Here is a 23575-nt window from a genome sequence, read left to right on the forward strand (position 1 = left end):
TGCAGCTGTGTGTTCATGGAGATGGTCGTATTTTGTATTAAGGACCAAAGAAAACTTTTAGAAAGCATTTTATATTGAGAATCGAAAAGAGTATAATGCAAAATTTATACCAAAGTCCAAATATGTAAATCATGATAAAATTAAGTTACCATTTTTTTTTCTTCAATGTAATATAATGTGTGAGATTTCAGTTGAGTTCGTTGCCTAATTCATTTTCTCTAGTAAAATTATATATTGCCTTGGCATTTATGCACGCAGAGGATGGGTTAGGTGATGTAGAATATTTCCTCCCATCATTTGTGTAGATAGGAGTTGTCTGTACTAACGGGAATTAAATCTAGTAGAAGGAGCTAGTTTCTCACAATATAGCAAACTAATATTTGAATCCTTGTTGGGAGAGATGCTTATATTTAGTACTCGATAGTATCTTAAATAAGATTACCTACAATAAAAGGATACCTATACTTTAAGGGAAAAAGATATGAGTAATATCTTGATTCTTATGATCTTAAATATAAATTACATTGTAAGAACTGTTGGAGCATTGATTACTTTATTTTAAATACATATATTTCTAATTTTCAATGAGAAGACAGTGAAAGTATATATTTGTGGAATTTAGGGTATTTACTAGGAATATATATACTACCTCATATCCTTAATAGCTAAATGACTAATTTTAAAAGATTAAAAAAATTAGTTAAATTTGTTATTTATAATAAATGTGTATTGACTTCTTTTAATTATCGTTATTCAATTATGCATATTGGAATTATACTTTGATGGAAATATCTTACAATCAATAACAATATTTTTAAAGACATATTATAAATTTGAAAGATAAAATAGATTGATGTTTTATATTTAGGACCCTTAACTAACTCTTATATTTTAGACCAAAAGAAGTATTTTTTTTGGGTCAAAAGATATATATATTCATTAATTCAAAAAATAGGGTTATCTTTTCGCAGTTTAAACCTTGCACAGGCCAGAGAAAAAGGGAAAAAAAAAAAAAAAAAACGGGGATCATGATGGGTTTTCCTAAAAAGACCCGACCCAACTCAAATTTGAATTAACTGAACGTAATTAATAAATTGTCAAAAAAAGTAACGTTATAATTTGAACCGATACCATTTGTATATGTCTTGTACAATTAGTAAACCATTTAATCAAAGCATTAAGTAACTGCTCCGTCCATCCCATTTTTGATTAGTGTTAATTCCTGCGCCATGAACACAACAAAAGGTTGACTAAATTAGAATTGGAGATTTTAACAAAATATTTATTAATATATATCCACCAAACCACTATAACCTAAAAAGATGCACACAATTAGTTAAAGAAATAAGTATTTGTCATTATATTATTGATTCCTTCCCAGAAGCAAAAGGATTGATTAAGGAAAGATAGACAATACGTAACTAACATTAGAATGAACTAAAAATCTACAATAATGGATTCAAATATAAACACTCCCGAACCAAAAAGAGAAAAATAACAATCCCTTTTGTTCACTGCCACTTTTTTTTTTTTTACACACAAAGATCAAAGCAGAAAAAATGTAACAAAAAATGGCTTATAATATATATAAACATGTGTGTGTGTGTGTGTAACAACCAACCGGTGCTAGTGGGGGCACATAGTACAATCACATCATAGACAGGATTTGAAGATTTTGAGTGCTGGAGACAGTAAGCTTTCAACAACATTAACCTTTGTTTGGTTCAAATTCTGAGTAACCCCACTTTGTGCAATATACAATTATACATACTTTAATAATTTGTTTTAATTTTCAGATTAAAGTCCAAGCTCACTCATTTAGATTTAGTGGACTCTTTCTTCGTTATTCTATAACCAAAAACCTACTTAATTAAAGCATATTTAAGGCGTGGGGGAATCTTTTTTATTTCTTCCCTACCTTAATTAACAAAATAGTTTTCATTTACTCCACATATCTTAGCTTGTCCCTGCCCTCCTCTATGATTGGCTTTTCTCCACTGCTATGTGGTGTTATTGTTTCGTCAGCAAACTTAATGGATGATGCAGAAAATTTTATCTTTTAAATAATACTCTCCTAATCTTAAATATAAAGCTCATTTTATAATATATTTAAGAGCAGGAGAGTATATAAACATGATAGCCGCCAGTTTGGCAGCCAAACAGGTTGACCTGTATATGTAAATATATGTTTCGTTTAGCGTGAACTGGGAAGGTACGAGATTGCTTCGTTGGTTTTTGGAATCACATCGTTCTCTTTCTGCTACGTGAAGTCAGGGACTTAAAAAGGAGGGATTATTTGGATAAGACCATAAGAATTATAACTATTGAGCAGTCAAACGCAGCCCCCTTGTTATATATGTATGTCACGCTTACTAGTACAAATCTCCAAGGTACCAAGTCTTAGATTTGGAAGAAAGTTGCTGGTCAGGAAAAAAGATTTGGAAGAAAGTTAGGCTGCTTTGTAGAAATTCATCATATCAATATACTCCTCCGGTCCTTAATATAAGACCCATTTAACTAATTTGATTAGATTAATGAAGTTAGGTAAGTTAGTTAATTGTAATAAATATGACACATTTTTCCTAAAACATCATAATCATCTTTCTCAATATCCCCTCTCCTTCTTCTACTTGATTATGGTTGAGGGAGTATCCATAGGGGTAATTTAGGTATTATTGATAAATATGAGAAATAGGTCTTATATTTAGGATTAAAACCAACTCAATAATTGGGTCCTATATTAAGGACCGGAGGAGTAAAACAAAAAATACATAACACATGAAATAATATGACTGCCAACTTTAGAGGTTAACGTAAGTGGTAGAGACTGTCATCCCTTTAAAAACTGATTAGGAGTTTGAATATTAATTTTTATTCGTAGTACAGTCCTAATTAAGTAGGAGGAAATTAAGGATACTTTTGGTTTGTCCTAAGAAAAAGAAATAACATGACTCATTTCTTACCACATAGTGCAATTATGACAAGATATTCATAAAATAAATATTATTTTGAAAACTGAAACATTTTATTAAGATTTAATTTCTTCAATTTATCATAAATATGTATATCGAAAAGTGCTTCTGTATTCTTACAAACAACTTTTATGATTCTCTTGCTTCTTTTTTTTTTTTTTTTAAACTTGCAAAGTTGGAAAATTTTTATTGAATGTCTGAAGCCTTAATTTATGAGGGTGTATCATGGGAGGCGGCGACTACGATGGGAAGAAATTAATATACTTATGCTGTGTAAAAAGCATTTTATAAAACTCACAACGTTAAGCAGTAGCTTTGATAAATACTAGGATTATATTATAGCCGTGCCTATTAAAAAAAAGGGATAATTAATCCACAGCTCCTTATAGTTTCAACTAATTTTGAATCAGGTTCTTATAGTTTTTTTTCTTTTTATCAGGTCCTTATACTTTCACCTGTTTTTAATTAGGTCCTTGTATTTATTTTTCTTTTTATCAAGTCCTTATAAGTTCACCTTATTTTTAATTAAGTCGCTGAATTTTTTATTCTTTATTTTATAAATTCTAATAGTACTATTATATAAACATAAAATAGTATATATTATTTAATATTAGTTTATAAACAATAATATTTTAAAGATATTGAATTATTATAATGATTTTAATTTTTTCAGCAAAAAAATTAATTGTTCTAAAAAAATTTCCTGAATTAATTAATTCTATTAATTTTTTATTACATAATTATTAATTTAATTTAATTATTAATATTTTATATTTCAGTATTAATCTATTTAATTAAGCTTATATTTAATTAATAAATAAAAATTAAAACTACATGGACCTGATTAAAAATTTAGTGAAATTATAAGGACTTAATTAAAAGAAAAATAAATATAAGGACCTAATTAAAAAAAGATAAAAGTATAAGGACCTGATAAAAAGAAAAAAAACTATAGGAACCTAATTCAAAATTCGTTGAAACTATAAGGACTTGCGGATTAATTAACCCTAAAAAAATTACGGTGCGTAATTATTAAATTTTCAGAACAAAACATCCGAAATTTTGGCAGAAGAGTAACATGAAATATCAAAACATATATTGGAATTTTTTTAAAAAAAATACTGAATATACATGCAGATGTAGACATTGGCACATTAAGTTGGACTGCCAGATTCGTGGTCATATTAATTACACGACATAATGGATCGGTGCCCCTGGCCCCTTTTTAAAGATGTGCGTGCAATAATGCACTACAAGATATTTTTTTATTGGGAAAATCCAAAAAACTACCTATGAAATTTTAAAATTTTAAATAAAAAATCACCACAAAATATATTGGTATTTGCTTTTTAAATGTAGTTTATTACTATTAAAGTGTAGTAAATAAAACTAATTTAAAATTTTAAAATTCAAGAGGTATTTTTTTTAGAACTTTCTTCTGTTTTTTCATCGCCAAAATAATATCTATAAATATCTATACTTGTTAAGTGCCCGTGCTGGTGCTGCTAACAAATCTTGCTGAAGAGATAAAGCGCAGTTACATAATTTTTATATTTTGAAAGGGATTAGTCATTTGCTGCTTGATGAGGAATATTCTCAGTACATAAAAATATATATATTAGGTGATCATTGGGGGGAAGATTAATTGATGATGAGGAATTAATTTTAATATATTTAATTAAAGTAAAGTATACAATTTACAACTAACAACTTCATCAAAAATCATTAAGCTAGGAGTCTATGATCGATTTTCATTTGAGACTATCTCAAAATAAACGATAAGGCCCTGGCACGGTAATGAGAAATCATGCTTCTCTCTTTCTATAAATGTTTACATTATTTTTTATGTATTTTAAAATAAATCCAAATTTTTTTAACAAGATTAAATGCGTCTATAAAATTGGGTTCCTAGTTAATTAGTAGTTACTGTACAAATACTGTTTCCACTGAAACTTAATTAGTGCATTTTTAAAAGCACTGCGTATTAGTTGCATAGTATCTATTCTAAAATATATATGTATAATAAAAATCATATTAAATTTCCATGGTTTTATGGTGGTGTTGTATTTTAAAAATAATATATATTGCAAAAATGCTACTTAAAATATATATTTTTAAATATATTGAAAATAATTTGATTCATTAACCATTTTATATAGGGTTAAGGTGTATACAGTAGCCCAAAGTATTTTCTCAAAAGCATCTAATACCCTAAAGTATTCTGTGGTACAATCAATACCTTGAAATATTTTTTTAAGTACATCTGGCACTTTGAAGTATTTTTTTGATACATTCAACATCCTAAAGTCCCGTTTGGAACAAAACATTAAAATAAAGGATAAGGACAATGATTGCAATTGAAAAAAATCATTAAAAAAATATTTAGTATGAGTAATTAACTGTTACATAGAATTACACAAACCTATCTATGTGGGATTAGGGAGTACTTACATATGATTAGACAAACCCATCCATATACCATAAAATATTTTGAGATATTAGATGTACTTAAAAAAAATAGTTCGAAGTGCTTAATGTAGCTTAACCCTTATACATATTACCAAAACTCTTTTGATGCTGGACCAAATGCATAGGCTTTGGAGTCCAATTCAAGTCGAAATTGGAATTGGCCGTACGATTATTTTCATAAAATCTACAGTGAACAAGCACATACAGTATTAATGGTGGAAATAGATGACAATATTAATCCCTTAAGGAAAAGAAAGGGGATGATGAGAAGACCATAGTCCATAGTATTGCCGAAAGAATATGAAACCATGTTCTACAGAAATAAATTATCAATATTAAACTAAGGTCATGGATATTGTGAATGTTAAAAAAATTTAGATCTTTTATCGTCATACTCTAATAAATTAAAATATAACAAATGAGGAAACATCCTGCATATACTTGTATTATTCTTTTTCCTACATGTGATTGACTTTGCTATACATAAGGCATTGAATTTGAAATTTTGAAATATGAAGGGAAATAATTAAGGCAAGTTGGGGAATTAGAAGACGAAAATTGTGAAATAAGAATACGCATCTTTTTTTGTTTGGTGAATAAGAATTCATATCTTTTGGTAGATGAAGACTTCCATTTCGAGCGTTCCCCATTGGTCAACATTTTTTTGGGCCATCAAAAATTGGTCAACCCGTGAGAGGAGCGTGCGCACTTTAAACTACGCCAACGAAAAGAATCCTCACAGTCACCGCAATTTTCGACTGAATTATAATAATACTTATCTGGTCGTTAATATAAGATTTATTTAACTAATTTAATTAAATTAAAAAATTAGATAAGTTAGTTAATTATAAGAAATATGATATGTTTTTCTTAAAATACTATGAGCATCTTTTTTAATATCCTCCCTCCATATTCTACTTAATTATGGTTGAAGGAGTATTAATAGGAGTAATTTAAAAAAAATGATAAATATGATAAATAGATCTTATATTTAAAATAAAAATCAACTCAATAATTAGGTCCCATATTAAGAACCGGAAGAGTACTACATACGTGTCACTCCTGACACATGCATATATTGTAAAAATTATTATTCATTTTCAATAAGACAAAAATTTAGATCAAATTATTTATATCCATCACATATGCTTTTTATATCATACTTTTTCATGTTAGATTTTTATTTTATCAATGTGCATTTTTATTTTAACAAAAGTTCAATTTGATTGGAGAAGTTGATGTTAATAAAAATCAACATTATTTGACAAAAAAAATTTTTGGTGACATATTTAACAAAAATGTTGTTTGCCTTCATTTGCAACTCAATATTTCATAAATTAGAAATTCACATTTAATATATAAAAAAAAAAGCAAATGAAGACTCTTAATATGTGAAATTATAATTTGGGACACTCAATTTGAAAAATGACAAATAAATACCCGGTCTCATATTACAAATATGAAATTTTAGTGAAATATCTGAAATACTCTTCAACCAAGTCATGATTTGGTCTGCTGAAATTGTCATTCACTAAAGTGAATTTGTTATTTTTTACAGTTAACTTATCATTTGGCATACCCTCAACCAAGTTGTGATTTGGTTTATTAAAGTTATTATTCGCTAAAGTGAACTTCTCATTTTCTATAGTCAACTTGTCACTTGGTTAAAGAGTATTTTAAATATTTTACTAAGATTTCATATTTGTAATATCAGATCGGGTTTTTATTTGTTGTTTCTTAAACTAAGAGTTTCAAATTATAATTTCATATAGTAAGAGTCTTTATTTACTGTTTTCGTTGATATAAATGCTATGTTTGATATTATTATTTACAAAAACCAGACCTATAAGTTCATGATCATGATAAAGTTAAAGTCGCATCAATCAGAATATGCACCAGGCATACGTAGGTCTGAGTCCTTCGCAGGTCACATCCGTTATCTTCATTACTGACTCTATCACCTATGAAATGATTTTTATACTGTAAAAATTTGCGTGCTACTTTTTAAACATTCCGTTTCGTAGAGTGGAGAAAATGGGTAGAACCCGTTAGGCCGGCCTGTTTACATCATGAAATTATAAAGGTCGGGTTTGATATTTTTCTTTTTAAATAAAAAATAAACTCTAGAGAGCTGGCCCTGGAAGGCCAAGGGTTTAAAAAGGCCAACCCTGGAGGGCCGCGGGCCGGCCTTTTTAAGTCCTTTTATAATTTTTTTTGTTTTTTAAATTTTTTATATAATTTTAATATTATTAATTTTTTATATTATTAACAATATTTCAAATATTTAGTTATTATTATCATTTTAAAATTAAATTTAGTGTTAGACAATAATTTATTCAATTAAATTTTTAAAAAAAGGGTTAATTTGGACTTTAATAATGATTTGATTTATATTATATGCGTTGATATTTTTAAACTATATATATATTTGATAATAGAGTATTTTTATACTTATATAACTTGTGATTCTATAATTTGAATTATAAATTCATGAGTTTCAACAATAATGTTTCTCATATTAAAGTAAAATAATAGCTAGATTGTACAATTTAAAAGTAAAATTCTTATAAAGAAGAAAAACTTAATATTTTTGTTACGAAAGAAAAGCATACTTATAAAGAAGAGTAATTAATTATAGTGATGATGAAATTTCAAAAGATTAATGATAGTGTTTATTTATTGCACAATTGCACTATAAATAAAACTTTTGGATATTGTTATCTTGTTAATAAATGTTTTAGATATTCTTGAATGTTTATGGATATTTATATATGATGATATTTTATATTTGTGACTTAGTTTTATTTATATTTATGTCTTTTATTTAATAATTTCATTGGTTTATTTTTATTTTTTTATAAAAGTTATGATAAATATAAAAAATAGTTTTTTTTTTCAAACGGGCCAAAAACCCGCGGGTCGGCCCTGAGCCCTGTAGTTTAAGGGCCGGGCCTAGCAAATTGGGATATTTTTAAAACTTCAATCCTGGAGAGTTGGTCCTTTTAAGCCCGTCAGCCCTGGAGGGCCGGGCCGGCCCTGATTTCCATCTCTACCGTTTCCTAACCAAAAAAAAGAAAAAAAAACTCCTTTTGGTTCAACTTATAAGATTTTAGTATAAATTACAAATAAAAGTTTATAATTAAAATCAGAAGAGGTAGTAGTTACTTGATAATGATAATCATCAACACATACCGCGTTAATGACAAATTATAAATATTCTAACTCATTTTTTTTTAATATATTCTTTTGATTCTAGTTCAATGACACATATTAATATATTATATTCTTTTGATTCTAGTTACAATTTTTTGATAACATGTTTCACTGAAGCTAAAAAAATATTTAATTTTATTAGTTTTATTTTTATTTAATATATTTTGATATATACATTTCAATAAAATATTAGTATACAAACAATAATAAATATAGGGTAAAATAATATATTAAAAATTTAATGACGCGGCTCTCTATTTTATGAAGAAGATGAAAAGAGTATCAAGTGCAGTTACATGCGCGTGCGTGTGTGTGGGTATGGGTATATGCAGTTACACTTAGAAAGTGTTTGGTAGCACTCAAAAATATTTTTTAAAAATATTTTTCGTAAAACAAAACAAATTTCTTTACATATTTATTTTATATGCTGTAAAAATATTTTTAAAACTATAGTTTTGATTTCATCCAAACACTCTTTTGCTCTCACACAATTTATTCAAGCTGATTTGAATATGAACGAAAGAAAAGGACGACACCTGGCTCAACACTAACAGTTTACCCACGCAAAAACGACACCGTGAGAACGAAAGAGTCAAAGTCTTGACCGCGGGAGGAGACCGTTTCAACCTTGAAGTTTCACACCAGGCAAAGTCAAATTCAGTTTCAGCAAGCAACTCAGGCACCGGCCTCCAAAACGACAGCCCACTTGGAAACCCCTTCTCGCTCTTCCTTCCACACCTGCACCGACCAATAAAATCATTTCAATTAAATTTATAATTTTTGTAATAATTTAATTAGATGACCGAAACGACAATGGAGTTGGAAACGACATTTTCCTGCCAGACCTGAAATGGACTAGAAGCACTAACACCGCCCAAGATTTTTGATCGGGACTCCCCTGCATTATGAATCACAATGTTATTTACATCTTTTATAAAGTGAATTATTAATATTCTGATCTTATACTAAAATAAAATGATTGATATAATACACTCTAGTTGGTAATTTTAAAAAGTCGTTGTCTTAACGAACTGAAATATCAATAATTGTCTCATAAGGGATTCTTATCTCATTCTTTTCAATTTTTAATCGGGTTTATTTTATTAAATGAAATTCACATCGGAAAAAAAAAATATTAAATGAAATAAGAAAAACATTAAAAAAATTACTATTAAAACTGTGCAAAACTCTCAATCTCTATATATAATATGTGTAAATAATTTTCTCACCATTCAAAGCTTTATATTTAACTTGGAGGGCATTTGGACCAAAACAAACAAACTTGGGGACAAAAAATACGACTCTCCTAATTAAATTTACAGTACATACAAAAGTTGGGAATTAAATTTCTAATCACTTGCTCAACAATAAGATCCGTTATCACTTCATCAATTTGAATTTGTACATAATGCTTAAGCTTCATTCTTATTGATAAAAAAACTTTAAACTTCATTATTTTTTCTCGATAATGCCTTTAGATTTTTAAGTAAAAAGGTATATTTTGATATGAACTAAAGTTCCAACATATATAAAGAAAAACTATAAACTACTATCTCCAGTCCTAATTATAAGAATCAGTTGATTAATTTGAGGAGATTAAGAAAGTAAATTGAGTTAGTTATTTGTCCTAAATAGGTGTTGTCTTTCCTAAAATATCCTTGCTAATCAAATGTATTGACTAGAACTATCATTGTTAGAAGGGTTACTTTGAAAAAAAATGTATAAATATAAGAGATAAAGTGGATTGGGGTCTTATATTTAGGATCAAAATAAAAGTCAAATAGGGTCTTATATTAAGGACCGGGGCTAGTATAAACTATAAACTATAAACTTGCAAGGCTTATAGTTTTTCTTACGTTGGAACCTCAGTTGATATCAAAATATACCTTTTTATACTAATAAATAAATAAAAAGTGAAGTAAGTAATTGCATGGAGTGATATAGGCAAAATTCAAAGGTAAGGAAAATGGAATATAGAAGTGAGAGATTATTTGCAAAATAGAGAGCATAAAATTCACATGGATGAATGAATTCAACTATGATTGGAGTGCTGGGGGCAGATATGATGATGGGGAATATGCTAAAAGCAATGTGCGGAGGGGGAGAAATGCGCAAATTCCAAATTGGACGATATATGTGGGAGAAAGGGCCATTCCCACTTTCTAATGCTGCATCATTATTGGCTCAATTCATGTGCTCAATTTCTGGTTGGCTCTTCCTTCTCCTTTCTTGGGGACCGATCTTCATCTTCTAGAATTTGACAACTTTTAAATAAAATGTCACTAAAATGATTGCCTTAGGCCTTGGTTTTTCTAACTCCAGCTACATTATCAAGAGCGTATTGTCATAATTCCTATATCAGAAGGGTTGCCGTGAATGTGAGATCTTATAAAAGCTTCAGTTTTCTAACTTCAACAGCTAGTTTCGAGGTGTGATTTATTAACACGTGGTTCATTTGCAAAAGAAATCCTGAAATCCCCTTCTTCTCCTTAGTATCTTCTCCAATTTCTTGTTTTTTTTTTCCAAAAATGAATGGGGAAGAAATTGATAGTTTGAAGTTATAAACGAGATTAGATCAATGATGGTCTTTCAAAACTAGTTAGGGACGTTGCTATGGCTCTTACTGGGACACCAAAGTGTTGATATTTAGGTGTCATGTTGATTGATCCTCCCACATGTCACAGGTTCGAGACGTTTATGTGTGAAGCAGATTAAGTGGAGTAGGATTACAAAGTTGACAAGCTCTTCAAACCATACATACGTACCACTTGCCAGCCTTGTTTGCACCAGAAAAACGTGGGAGCCAATTAGGCTTCCAACATTTCAAGCCAATTTCCTGCATTCCCTACCGACCACAACAATGGTAACACTACTAACTTTTGGCCTTCAATTATGACATGGTGCCCCAAATCAAGCTCACTCCCACCTTTTCATTATGACGCCTGTGCATGTGTGACTGAAGAGTGAGAAGTCATAACTGGCATAATGGACACGCCCAGAAACACACACAAAAAGAAATAAAAAATCTGCTTCTAAATATAAGAACTTAATTCACATTATCTCTTGTACTTATTATTTTTTTTCAAATTAATTGACTTGATAAATAATCTAGTATTATACACAAGTATTTTAAGAATCATACTGCATTTGTTATAATTAATTAATTTCATTTTTTAATATATTCAAATTAATTAAATAGTTTCTAAACACATGTTGAAGGTGGTCAATCAATACCTAACAATAGAATTGTAGACCACATAAATAGCGGGAAAAAATCTAATTGAAAAGGGGAAGAGAGTAACAGAATTAGAGAAGAAGATGTAGAAATAATGGGTGACAGTGAAAGGAGGGTTGGAAGAAATCACGTGAAGGTCATGCGGTTTTGTAAAACCAAGCGGCCCAAAGCCCACATCGTTCCATCCTTTTTTTGACCCAAAAAAATATTTTGTCATTCCTATTTATTGTTTGATATTTATCGTTTACAGACGGGATTTTATAATTAAGACATGAGGTAATATAATATAAATTTCATAGTACCCCGTATATTGCTCAGATTCCATAAAAAATATTTTATGACTCCTTTGGTTCAATACTAAATACATATATTTATTACGATCTTATTATTATTATTATTATTTGACAAACATGGACATTACGAGATGGGAACCAAAGAAAATGGCCTCATTTTTGTTTCTGCACAATACACATCCATTGTTTTAAAGGGCTAAGACAATATTAATTATTTTTATTTTTATTATACTCTTAATTTTACGAACTTTAATTATGACGTAACAGAGATGATTACGTAGAGAATAGATTAAATAAACTAAAAACATATTAAGAAAATTTAAAAAGATTTTAACATATACTTATTTTTTTCAATCAAAACTTCAAAGCACGCATTAAAAAATTACAAAGGATAATTAAAATGCTTAGTCGTGGTCATCAAGAAACACGTTAGCTGGTGTTCGTGATTATAATATTGGTATCTAATTAAACCCATGAGATAATTATTGTTTATTAGTGGTGATATCAGTGCCACCTACCTCTGGTGCTTTGCCGGTGGACATATTGACCACGTAATTCTTCAATATATCTCCATCTCAAATAAAAAAAGAACGAATTTTCCAAAATAATTTTAATAATTTTTTGAAAAAATAAGAAAATTGATTTCATTTTATACCCGTGAACCTCTGATTTTAAATATAAAATTTATTTTGTAGTGTAACTTAACCTTTAACAGCAACTCTAAAAAATCACCGGTAAAAATTAAATTTTCAGCAGTCACTTTTTAAAGATATTACTGAAGGCCAGCGATTCTAGAAAGTCATCACCAAAATTATCTATCGCGGTTAGAGATGAGACTTTTGAAAATCATTGCTGAAAGTCTTATTTTCTTGTAATAATCACCATGCTCACACCACTATACAAATGACGAATAAATGTATACATTATTAAAATATATCAGATTATAACTCATTTAACACATTGGATTGACGTCGACTCTGGATCAAATAAAAGAAGGCCAATACCATTAAATAAGATTAATAACTCAAACTTTATAAATAGGGAAAAAAAACGGATAGAAATGTGCCTAACGCAAAAAAAAGAAAGAAAGAAAACGCATAGAAATCTGTTAATTTAATTTAGACCCGCTAACGCACACATATCAAATGATGATATTACACACTAGATAATTCTTAAAAACAATAAAGGATGATCGCAAAAAATCTATAAACTTAGGGGGTGTTTGGGATTGTATAAAAGTATTTTTCAAAAAAACTTTTCCATAAAATGAAACAAACTCCTCCACATATTTATTTCGTATACCGTAAAAGTACTTTTAAAACCATAGTTTGGTTTCTATTCAAACAACCTTTTAAATTCCACCAGTATAATTTAATCCTTAATATATGGCACGGACATCTTCGATCTTTTAAGCACCACAGCCGCCAACAAAAAATTGTTCAAGTTAATAGCCCATTAAGTTTTTGTTTTTATCAAGTAGCCCATTAAGGTTATTGGCCATAACTCAGGCTGTATATAATATATAATATAGCTATTATATCTACCATTATAAAAGTTTGCGGCTATATATACAGTAAACAGCTGGCAAAAAAATATATATACGGTAAAGCATTATTAAAACATTGATTTTCAACCGAATTTATTAACATTAATTCCATTTTTAGGCTGGTTAATTATGTTATACGCTTGAGTTGTTCAAACTAATTAATTAATTAATTGACTACAGACAACACTAGAATATATATAATGCTTTATGATCTCCAACCTTGTTTGTTCATCCACATTCTTCCATATACTCTAACATGTTAGATCGTGATCATGTGCACGTCACAGACGCAGAGGGTGACGCCCATTGATTTATTTTCTTGCCATTTTTTAATTTATTGACTCACTTTTTTAATAGTATGTTCAGCAATCCGTATCACGAATTTCTAATATGAAATTTTGGTCAGGGAAAATATTTATATTCGATCCCTGATATATGATTAAGACGTGATAAAAAACCTGTCTATTTTATTGATCATGAGCTATTTTTTAGTGACCTATATATCCTATGGATTGCAGATAGCTGAGTATGATGATTTAATATGAAATTTTTGGTAGGGATGATAATATTATTTGCATTATGAACCATCTTTATTTTGATGTGATTACAATAATAACGTAACAAATCAAAGGGACAAAAGATAAGATCCATAGCGCACTTGAAGACAAACCATAGAGTTATTAGGGAGGTCATATTTGGAATATATGCCTGAATGTGTATTTTATATATATGATTCCCCATTTAATTAATTTCCCTCTGATGATTAATCCATTTGCTTTGTATAGTTTGTCTGTCTTTGGCCATATAACAGTTGTCATGTTACTGTTTATAGTTCTGGATTTGGATTATTATTTCTTTATCTATTTTTCAATTTCATCTCTTATTTTCCTAACAAAAAATGTATACTTATTCCTAGATAAATTTAAATTGGCTAAATTGACAAAAATAATCTATTTATACATTTTTTAGGCTTGATACTTAAGCATGTTCAAATATGCTTCTCTCTAAAATTAGACATTATTTCTATTGCATTGAATATGAACATTAAGTCATTATTATTCATAATTTATAAATAGTGCAGCTGGTTATAAATTTTATATTATAATTTGATGATTAATGAAATCATGTACTCATTTTGTCCTAAATATAAGAACTGATAGAGAGTTTTAATTTTAAATGTAAAGATATCAATCTATTTGTCTTCCAAATTTATAGTTTTTTAAATATAAATTCTCCTTGTTGATTACACATATTAAAATGAGTTTTCCAAAAGCAAGTAATATATACATGTAAATGATTAATAAGAGTATTTTAGGGAAATCAATACGTAATATTTTAAAAATGACCAACTTAACTAATAATTTTCTTAATTTCTATAAATTAGCAATCTAGTTCCTATATTTAAAATCTAGAGAAGATTAATTAACAAGACCCAAATATAATGAAGTTTGCCTTCGCTTTTCTTCTTGTCATTCACTAATTAAACTAATGTAGTGTGGCATGGAGTTTGATAAACGGTCACAATATTTGCTAGAATTTTCATACACACACAGATAACAAGTCGCAAGATCAGTTGATTCTTCAATTGGAGCACTAACTTTGACTATGATACACTACTTTTGGTCATTAATAGAAGAGATATTTTAATTTTTAATTTAGCCTTATATATGATATCTTAATTTATTTTGTCTCTTATATTTATCTATTTTTTAAAAATAATTCTCGCAGTAGTTGCACATGTTAAATATTTCATCAAATGGTAATTCTAACTAATACATTTGATTAGCGAGAATATTTTAAGAAAAATAACACCTATTTATTACAAATAACTAATTTAATTAATTGACTTAATCAATTCAAATTAGTCAGTTACCTCTTATATTAAGAATTTGAGATAGTTTTTGTATTTAAAAAAAAAAAGGCTCTTTCAGAGGCCAGTATACCACTATACGACTATACCTATATCTTAAACGATTTTATGTTAATCAAGAAATGAATTTAAAAACCGGAATTACAATGGAATGTTATATAAGGTGCGCCACGGCCCACAAGCAAAAAGCAGGCTTTAACTTTGATGTTCTCAAGATCCCCTATTTTCCAGGATTGGTAAAACGAGAAGAATATTGACAAAGAAAACAATAAGAGTAATTAACTTGAATATGGCCTAGTTAATTACTAGATTAAAGAAATGTGTTCTTTAATTAATTATTATTTTTGTCCAAAACTTGGGTCAGTACTTGAAGAAAATACATTCTCCTATGGATACGCCAAATCAACATACATGTGAAGGTCCTCTGTGATCACGCGTAGATCGGCTCCAAAAATGATAGTTATTGTGCAGCAAAAGAAAATAAAATTGAATTCGTATTCTGTTTTACTTTGTTTATTTCAGCTACCAGCCCCATCATGCCAATCAGCGCACTTCGATAATATATTAAACTGTATTTTCATTCCCAAGGCCAAGGAAGCCAAACAAGAATGAAAAACACATGAAGAGATCAAATTAAAACGGTGATTAGTTAATTAGAACAATTGCTACCACTTTTAATTTGATTCTTCTTCTAATTCTTCTCATTACAGTTTCACTGGAATAAGGACGCATGCAAGGAGACCGGAGATTACAGCAAGGCCAACAATATTCTCCAACATCATATTTATAAACACAACTCGATCGAGCTCTATTCTCATATGCTTAGGTTGTCGGATAGAAAAATATACAAATAAGATTAAACTAAAGGCAAGTTTCTAAGAACCTCAAGCTTAGCTTTCTCCCTGCAGTTTCCTTCATTATACACCAGATATCAGTTGTCTAGTCTCAGATTTCAGGAATATACAATAGCCGTCCCTCAAATTTTCTTTTACTCCATGAGCAGATATATATACTCGTTTCAGAAAGGATCAATAATGGGTGACAAAAGCCAAACATGCACGTTCAAAGATTAATGAAAGCTGAGACATATCCGTATTCTGAGAGAACACACACACACACACACACACACACACAGCCTCGTTATGCAGAACATGAAAGAGAGATGGATCACAAGATGAAGATGGTTCGAGGGCGATCTGATCCGAAGCTGTGAGGGTAGACGGAGAAGGTGACGCCAGCAGGAACAGCAAAAGTAGACTCCAAGAAGAGTCTCTGCTGAAAAGCCTCAATGGTGGCGCCGGCTTCCACCATGTCCTTCACCAGATTTCTGTAGTATTCTTTCAGATTTCTGAGCATCCGTCGGTACTGCAACTTCAACCACCTGAGCCTTATCTTCTTCAACATTCTCAGCACAAAAAGCACTCGACGTCGCCCTGGCTTTTTCCCGCCCAGCCTCACCATCTGCACCTTCCGCCGTCGCAACAGGGGAACACCGCGGCGGGGATACCATCGCCAAGCATCGCCGGTGTTCAGATGAGAATCTTTGTGATGATCAAGAGCCATAGGCGAGCATGTGGAGAGGAAAGAGTTTGTGGGTGGGATTTTAAGGAGTGAGGGGGAAAGAGAGAGAAGGTTGACTTATTAATTAGCTAGGAAGAAGAGAAAGGCATCTTTTTAGAACAAAGGGAGCCTATGTATGCAGAGGGGTTTGGGACCTACCAAGCTTTCTTGGTATGGAGAGGCTTAGAAGCCTACAAACTTAAGAGATCTTAAGATGGCTGATAAGGAACACTTTCAGCTACACAATAATATAAACTAAAGGATGACAACAAAATGAGATAAACTTTTTCTTGGGGGTAGAAATGAGATAAACTTTCTGTAAACATTTAATATATTGTTTATCAAAACACCCCTTGTAAGTATCTACAATTGTCCATTTGATCTCTTTCCTTATGCATAGAGGTCTTACGATGGCTTGACAAGGGGGGAGAAAATACACACACATATATATTAAAGTTAATTAGTATAATCTAATATGCTAAGCGAAACATGTTTTTAATTCTTTTTCCATGGTAAGAATAATATATACGTGCTCCAATATGCAAAATTCCCTCGTTTACAAATTTTTGAGTCAGTCTTATTTTTATTCTAATTTAATTTCTATAACACTTTTAATCAAATTATGTAATTCTTTTGATTCTTTATATAAGTCATCGAAAGGAAAGAGAGGTTGATATTGTCCCAAAAAAGAAAAATTCTGCCTTCACCCTTATATAGTTTTTAAAAGCACTTTTTGTTTTTTCACACACCATATTACACCACTCAGAAAATTACCATAAGATACAATTGGAAGAAAATAACTAATGCAGAGACATATTATAAACATGAAAGAAAATTCTAAAAAAGTGTCTTGTAACTAAAATCCAAAATATTCCCAAAAAGAAAGCAACAATAACTATCATTTAACTTGTGGCAGCGACCTTCAAGACATGACCAGAGAGGGAGGAGATATATCTTATATAAGCAAGATCCAAGGCAGCAGATTTTGTAACAACAAATTTGACAATAACCTAATGGATTGTTGCGGGGCAGTTAACGTTGTTAAAGAAATGTAGTAAAAAAAAACAAAAACAAAAACAAAAGGCCGAGGAAGGGACCAAGCAATAAGGACTAATTGGAGTAGGGCCATTCATAGGGTTTTGGATTATATATATAATTGGGAATCAGAGGGAGGGCTCACTTCTCACTCTTTCACATGCCGATCGATCCTTTTGTATATTTTGCGTGTTCCACCTTTCATAATTTACTGATCCTCCCCAGACTTGTCACATGCAACCACACACTCCTCAGTCCTCACACATCCCTCCCTCTATATGTATTATTATTTCACTTCCAATAATAATAATAATAATATGTTATGAATTCTTGTCTCTCATACATTTATATATATATTACTCCTCCGGTCCTTAATCCCAATTTTTGAGTTGATTTTGGTCCTAAATATAAGACCCATTCCTTATATTTATCAATTTTATCTAAATTACCCCTATGAATACTCCCTCAACTATAATCAAGTAGAAGAGGGAGAGGAGGTATTAAGAAAGATGATTATGGTGTTTTAGGAAAAATGTGTCACTTTTCTTATAATTAACTAACTTACCTAACTTCCTTAATCTAATCAAATTAGTTAAATGGGTCTTATATTAAAGATCGGGAGTAATATATAAGACAATTATATAATTTTGTAGTGACTTGGAAGCGAATCTTGGTTCGGTTTGCAGACGCGGGAGAAGGATGCAGTTTCAGAAGAAGTGGTTCAGTCGCCAACTTGTTCTTCACTCATCTCTCCTACTTTCCGTCAGTGATTCAGTCATTCAACTTCAACTGCTCTTTCTTATTACTACTTCCTCACGTTAACAAAACTGCCAGTTTCGTTTCTTCATGCATGAGTTCTTGTTTTTTTTTTTTTTTTTCTTTTATTTTTGTGTGAGCTTGGAGAAGCTTGGTTTGGTTGGCAGGCCTTGTTACAATGAGTCAGATCATATAATGGTATTTTCAATTTTCATTCAAAATTAAACGCGGGACTACAATTTTAGATGGATGTTGACTGAGATATATTATTGATGACTCTATACTATTTTAATTTATCACTTGGGTCTTGATGATTTCTGTTTTTATAATATTCTAATAACCATTACTTTAATACCACAAATTTGACTGCGCGGATCAGTTTTAAGCGGATGAATTAATAAAGATGTTGGTGTCGTTTTCCGAGGAGCAAGATAGGTTTGGCCAGCCCTTCTGATTTCAGCTGTTTGACTCATCAAGCTACCTTGGGAAGCACGATTACAGTTACAGAAGCAAAAGCCAATGGCCAAGAAAAAACATCAGGCACTTCCCAAAAAAGACAGGATTCTATCCTTAGATGGCTACTTGGATGTGAGTTTGCGATTTTGAATTGCTAGTTACTTAAAACATTATGTTGCTCCCATGTGAACAAGAATTAACAAAAGCAACAAAAAAAAAATATTATAAATATTTTTATACCGATCACTTGTACCTTTTAAATCACTCCCTGGTCCTATATATATAAATTTTAAATAATCGAATCACGTTTAACAAACTAACAGTTAAAATTAATTAAAAATAATAAATAAGTCATAAATGTATTTTTTTTCACAAATTTACTCTTAGTTATTAAGACAGTAGATGAGAGACAATAAATAAAAAATAATATATAAGAATACTATTAATGAGAGAAGGTATTAAATTTAGTCAACTAAAGGTTAAATAGGAAAAAAATGCTCAGACAGATTAAAAAAATGAAGTTTATATTTTGAACCAGACTTGTTTCTAAAAGTGCAGCTTATATATAGGATTGGAGGGAGAATAATTTTTTTTAATAATTCAAACATTTATCAAAAAATTACCTCCTCTATTTTCACAAGAGGAATTTACATATTTTAAGATTACCTCATCTTTTCAGTTTTCACGAAAATACTCCCCCCCCCCCTCTCTCACCCACACATTCTTTTTCTGAACTAATTAAACGCATCCTTATTCAAGCGCGCTCGAGTTAAAAATAGGAGGGAATAATAAAATTTAGAAAAAAATGTACATTTCATCGTTTTAACTTTATATAAAGTTTTCGTCTGGTTCCTTAATAAAAAATATATTTTTAGACTTTTAACTCTAAAAATATTTTTTTGAAGTAGAACAAGACTTGGAGAGGTTCTTTTCCCAAAATACTGACAGTAACAAATCCATCCCTTTTCCGGCCAAAAAAAAAAAAACAAGCAATTCCTTAGCGGCAATTTGCACAAAAATCCAGAGAAAGAAGGGTCCTCAGATTATTGGCCCCTCTATATTTATATATAATATATATAGTACATTCTCTAATTTCATCATTTAGCAAGATATTGATGTCGTGAAAGCTTTCAGTGGTAAAGAGAGTGCTTTTACTCATTAGGGAGGAAAACTAAACCAAAAACAAAAAAACAAAAATGGAAGTGGAGGAAGATGGAGAAGGTGCAGCATTTCAAGTTTAGGCTTAAAGTTTATCTTGTATTATTGAAGACAGCATCTATGGCAACGGTTGTGTCCATAACAATCACAGGAAAAGCACACAAGACAGTTACCACAAGGTTTCACAACATTGCAACAACACCGCACAGTTTTGGTCTTCCAGCAACGTCCGCCACTTCTACAACAACCTTTTAACGTTCTCCGAGGAGCTAGGCAACATCTGCTGCAGCAAACCCATGGAAGACTCACAAGACCCAACAGCCTTAACCTGCTGGTGATCACTGATTACTATATGTATGATTGCACATTTGTACTCAACATCTTAGTCATCGCTTAAATCTTACCGAAGGAGTACTGCCTAATCTTTCTCTTTTAGCAGTAAAACAAGTTTTATAGTGGACTAATGATGAGATGAAAGAGAGGAGGTAAGAATTATAAGAACCTGGTATGCTTCCAAAAACCATGGGATTTGGAGATTGTCTGATTTCTGTTTGAGAAGCAATGATTATCATGTTCAGTGACTTATAACCAATAATAAAGTACATCAAAAGAAGTGTTTGGCGATTCGTACGTGGATGTGAAGGGATCTGAACCAGACCCTACAAAAGTATCAAGCCTGTCAAGAAATATATACATGTCAACCATCAAATTAAATAACCATTCAACATATAACAGTGATATAAACATGTTACTAGAGAAGCTGATGAGGAACTCTCGATCTATCAGAACTGTCCATTTCGAATAGGCATTTAAGTACATCAGATTGAGTTCAGCTCCAAATGTAGTACTAATGATCTACCTCAGGGTTTTGTATCTCTATATGAAGCAGTAAGGAAGAAAGACTCACTCTTTGCAGCATCTAGAAGCAGGGTGAAGACCTTCAAGTGATTTTAACTCCTCCTGCAGGCCATACACATGAAAGTATGAAAATGAGCTCCGTTTGGTTAATTGAAACTAGTTTCACGGAGATAAAGTTAATTAGCACAAAGGAGGAGCCGAATAGATTATTTATTTATGCTATGTCAGAGACTCTGCAGATATAGCAAACATGCGACAAACTGTACTGTTTTGCATTATCAGCAAAGTTCAGCAGCACATCTAGTAGCACCGAATAATAATTAACAGTTGTATTTTGCTATGTTGTCTACATAAGGTAATGAGGGATGTTACAATCTCTTACTAAATTGTGTAATACTCCTTCAATCCTTAATATAAGACCCATTTAACTAATTTGATTAGATTAAGAAAATTAGGTAAGTTAGTTAATTATAAGAAAAGTGACACATTTTTTCCTAAAACACCATAATCAGCTTTCTTAATAACCCATCTCCCTCTTCTACTTGATTATGTTTGAAGGAGTATCTATAAAGGTAATTTAGAGAAAATTAATAAATATGAGAAATGGGTTTTATATTTAGGACCAAAACTAACTCAAAAATTAAGTCCTATATTATACACCTCCGGTCCTTAATATAAGACCCATTTAACTAATTGATTAGATTAAAGAAGTTAGATAAGTTAGTTAATTATAAAAAAAGTGACACATTTTTCCTAAAACACCATAATCATCTTTTTTAATAACTCATCTCCCTCCTCTACTTGATTACGGTTGAGGAAGTATCCATAGGGGTAATTTAGAAAAAATTGATAAATATGATAAATGGATCATATATTTAGGACCAAAACCAACTCAAGAATTAGGTCCTAAATTAAGGGCCGGAGTAGTACATTCATTTCGTGATGTTCATTTTTATATCACATAAATAGGACGTCTTATCTCATAAATGACCTTTTGAGTCAACTTGATTGTGTGCAATTCAACTAATCCACCTCTCTATTTAGTCAAAAGAATGCGAATCGCCAACAGAAGCAGAAAATACACAAGAAACTGGCTTCGTTAAGATTCAAATTACTTGTGCTAATGCATATTAACACACATTGCATACTTGCCTTCACTACTGGGTCAACCGTGCCTTTGTGTTGAGATTTTGACAAGACATTTAACTGCATTCTCCATGTACCACACATACAAATGAATTTGATGCACACTATAGTTACTAGTTAGAACTTCATTAGAGCACTAGACCTAAAGATGTTGACTAAAGCCATATTTGGTCTTTAGGACTGTCTTTATATCAAAAACTGTCCTGTAACACACCAGAAAATCGTTTGTTGCAATAAGCTCTCTCATCTTGAATTCCTGACTCATAATTGACACAAGGTTTCCTGAATGTAACACACTAAGCCAATTTTGACTTAATAACAGAGAATGTGGTAGTGTTTATGAAGCAGCAGGATAAGAAAAAAAAACAGAACCGGGCTTTCCCATTGCTTCATTCTGTACCAAGAAATGAAAAAGGGAAAAGTTTTCACAAGAAAGAGAAGTGATTAATATTGACCTGAAGCAAAGCGATCTCTCTCTCTAAGACCTGAATCTTAACCATCTGCTTGCGCTTCCCATAGAAATCCAGAAGCCCCGGCGGCGGCGGCGACCTGGGACTCAACGGCTGCTCCGTCGAACTAGTCAATGAAGTCGCCATTGATGTGAAAGACATTGGTTCAAACTGTCGTATTTCTACGTGCTAACTTCATACCCAAGCTCAATCAAGAAATGCAAATACAGAGAGTCAGAGAATGTGAGACGCGAAGTGGGAGGTAGGTAGTCAAAAGGTGGAAACTTGGTAAGACGCTTCAGTATGCATTTGCGTAAATGAAGTTGAACTGTTCATGTTTTGGGTTTCATGGTGATGGTGGGGTAACGTGGAGCTTTTGCAGAGAAAATGGAGATGGCAGGCTGGTACAGACGCACGTGACTGAGGGAGGAGAGTTGAAAGCGGAGGAGGGAAGGGAGGGTTCTGCGGGGAGAACAGGGAAATGAAGGAGTAATTGCACGTGAAGGAGAGTTGGGAATTGCGACGATGCTGGATTATTAAAAGGTGAAAGAGAAAAATG

General features: G+C 30.9%; 2 protein-coding genes across 3 annotated transcripts; both read right to left on the reverse strand.

The window, feature by feature from the left end:
• Positions 1–562: 562 nt before the first annotated feature.
• On the reverse strand, positions 563–17316 carry LOC114711936 (uncharacterized). Its single transcript, XM_028896371.1, has 2 exons — positions 16730–17316; positions 563–574 (listed from the first exon to the last, which is right to left on the reverse strand). Exon 1 carries the CDS (start codon positions 17159–17161, stop codon positions 16766–16768), a length of 396 nt encoding a protein of 131 aa, XP_028752204.1. The 5' UTR covers positions 17162–17316; the 3' UTR covers positions 563–574; positions 16730–16765.
• Positions 17317–20655: 3339 nt separating this feature from the next.
• On the reverse strand, positions 20656–23293 carry LOC114711933 (guanine nucleotide-binding protein subunit gamma 3). Of its 2 annotated transcripts, none has more exons than XM_028896369.1 (5): positions 23023–23293; positions 21471–21523; positions 21195–21222; positions 21066–21110; positions 20656–20891 (listed from the first exon to the last, which is right to left on the reverse strand). In XM_028896369.1, exons 1-5 carry the CDS (start codon positions 23176–23178, stop codon positions 20802–20804), a joined length of 372 nt encoding a protein of 123 aa, XP_028752202.1. In that variant the 5' UTR covers positions 23179–23293; the 3' UTR covers positions 20656–20801. The 2 variants fall into 2 exon arrangements, with proteins under 2 accessions (XP_028752202.1, XP_028752201.1); XM_028896368.1 differs by having other exon boundaries at positions 21195–21239.
• Positions 23294–23575: the final 282 nt, after the last annotated feature.

This window comes from Neltuma alba, unplaced genomic scaffold (assembly GCF_004799145.2).
Source record: "Neltuma alba isolate B1F8T4 unplaced genomic scaffold, ASM479914v2 tig00011322_pilon, whole genome shotgun sequence".
Taxonomy (NCBI): domain Eukaryota; kingdom Viridiplantae; phylum Streptophyta; class Magnoliopsida; order Fabales; family Fabaceae; genus Neltuma; species Neltuma alba.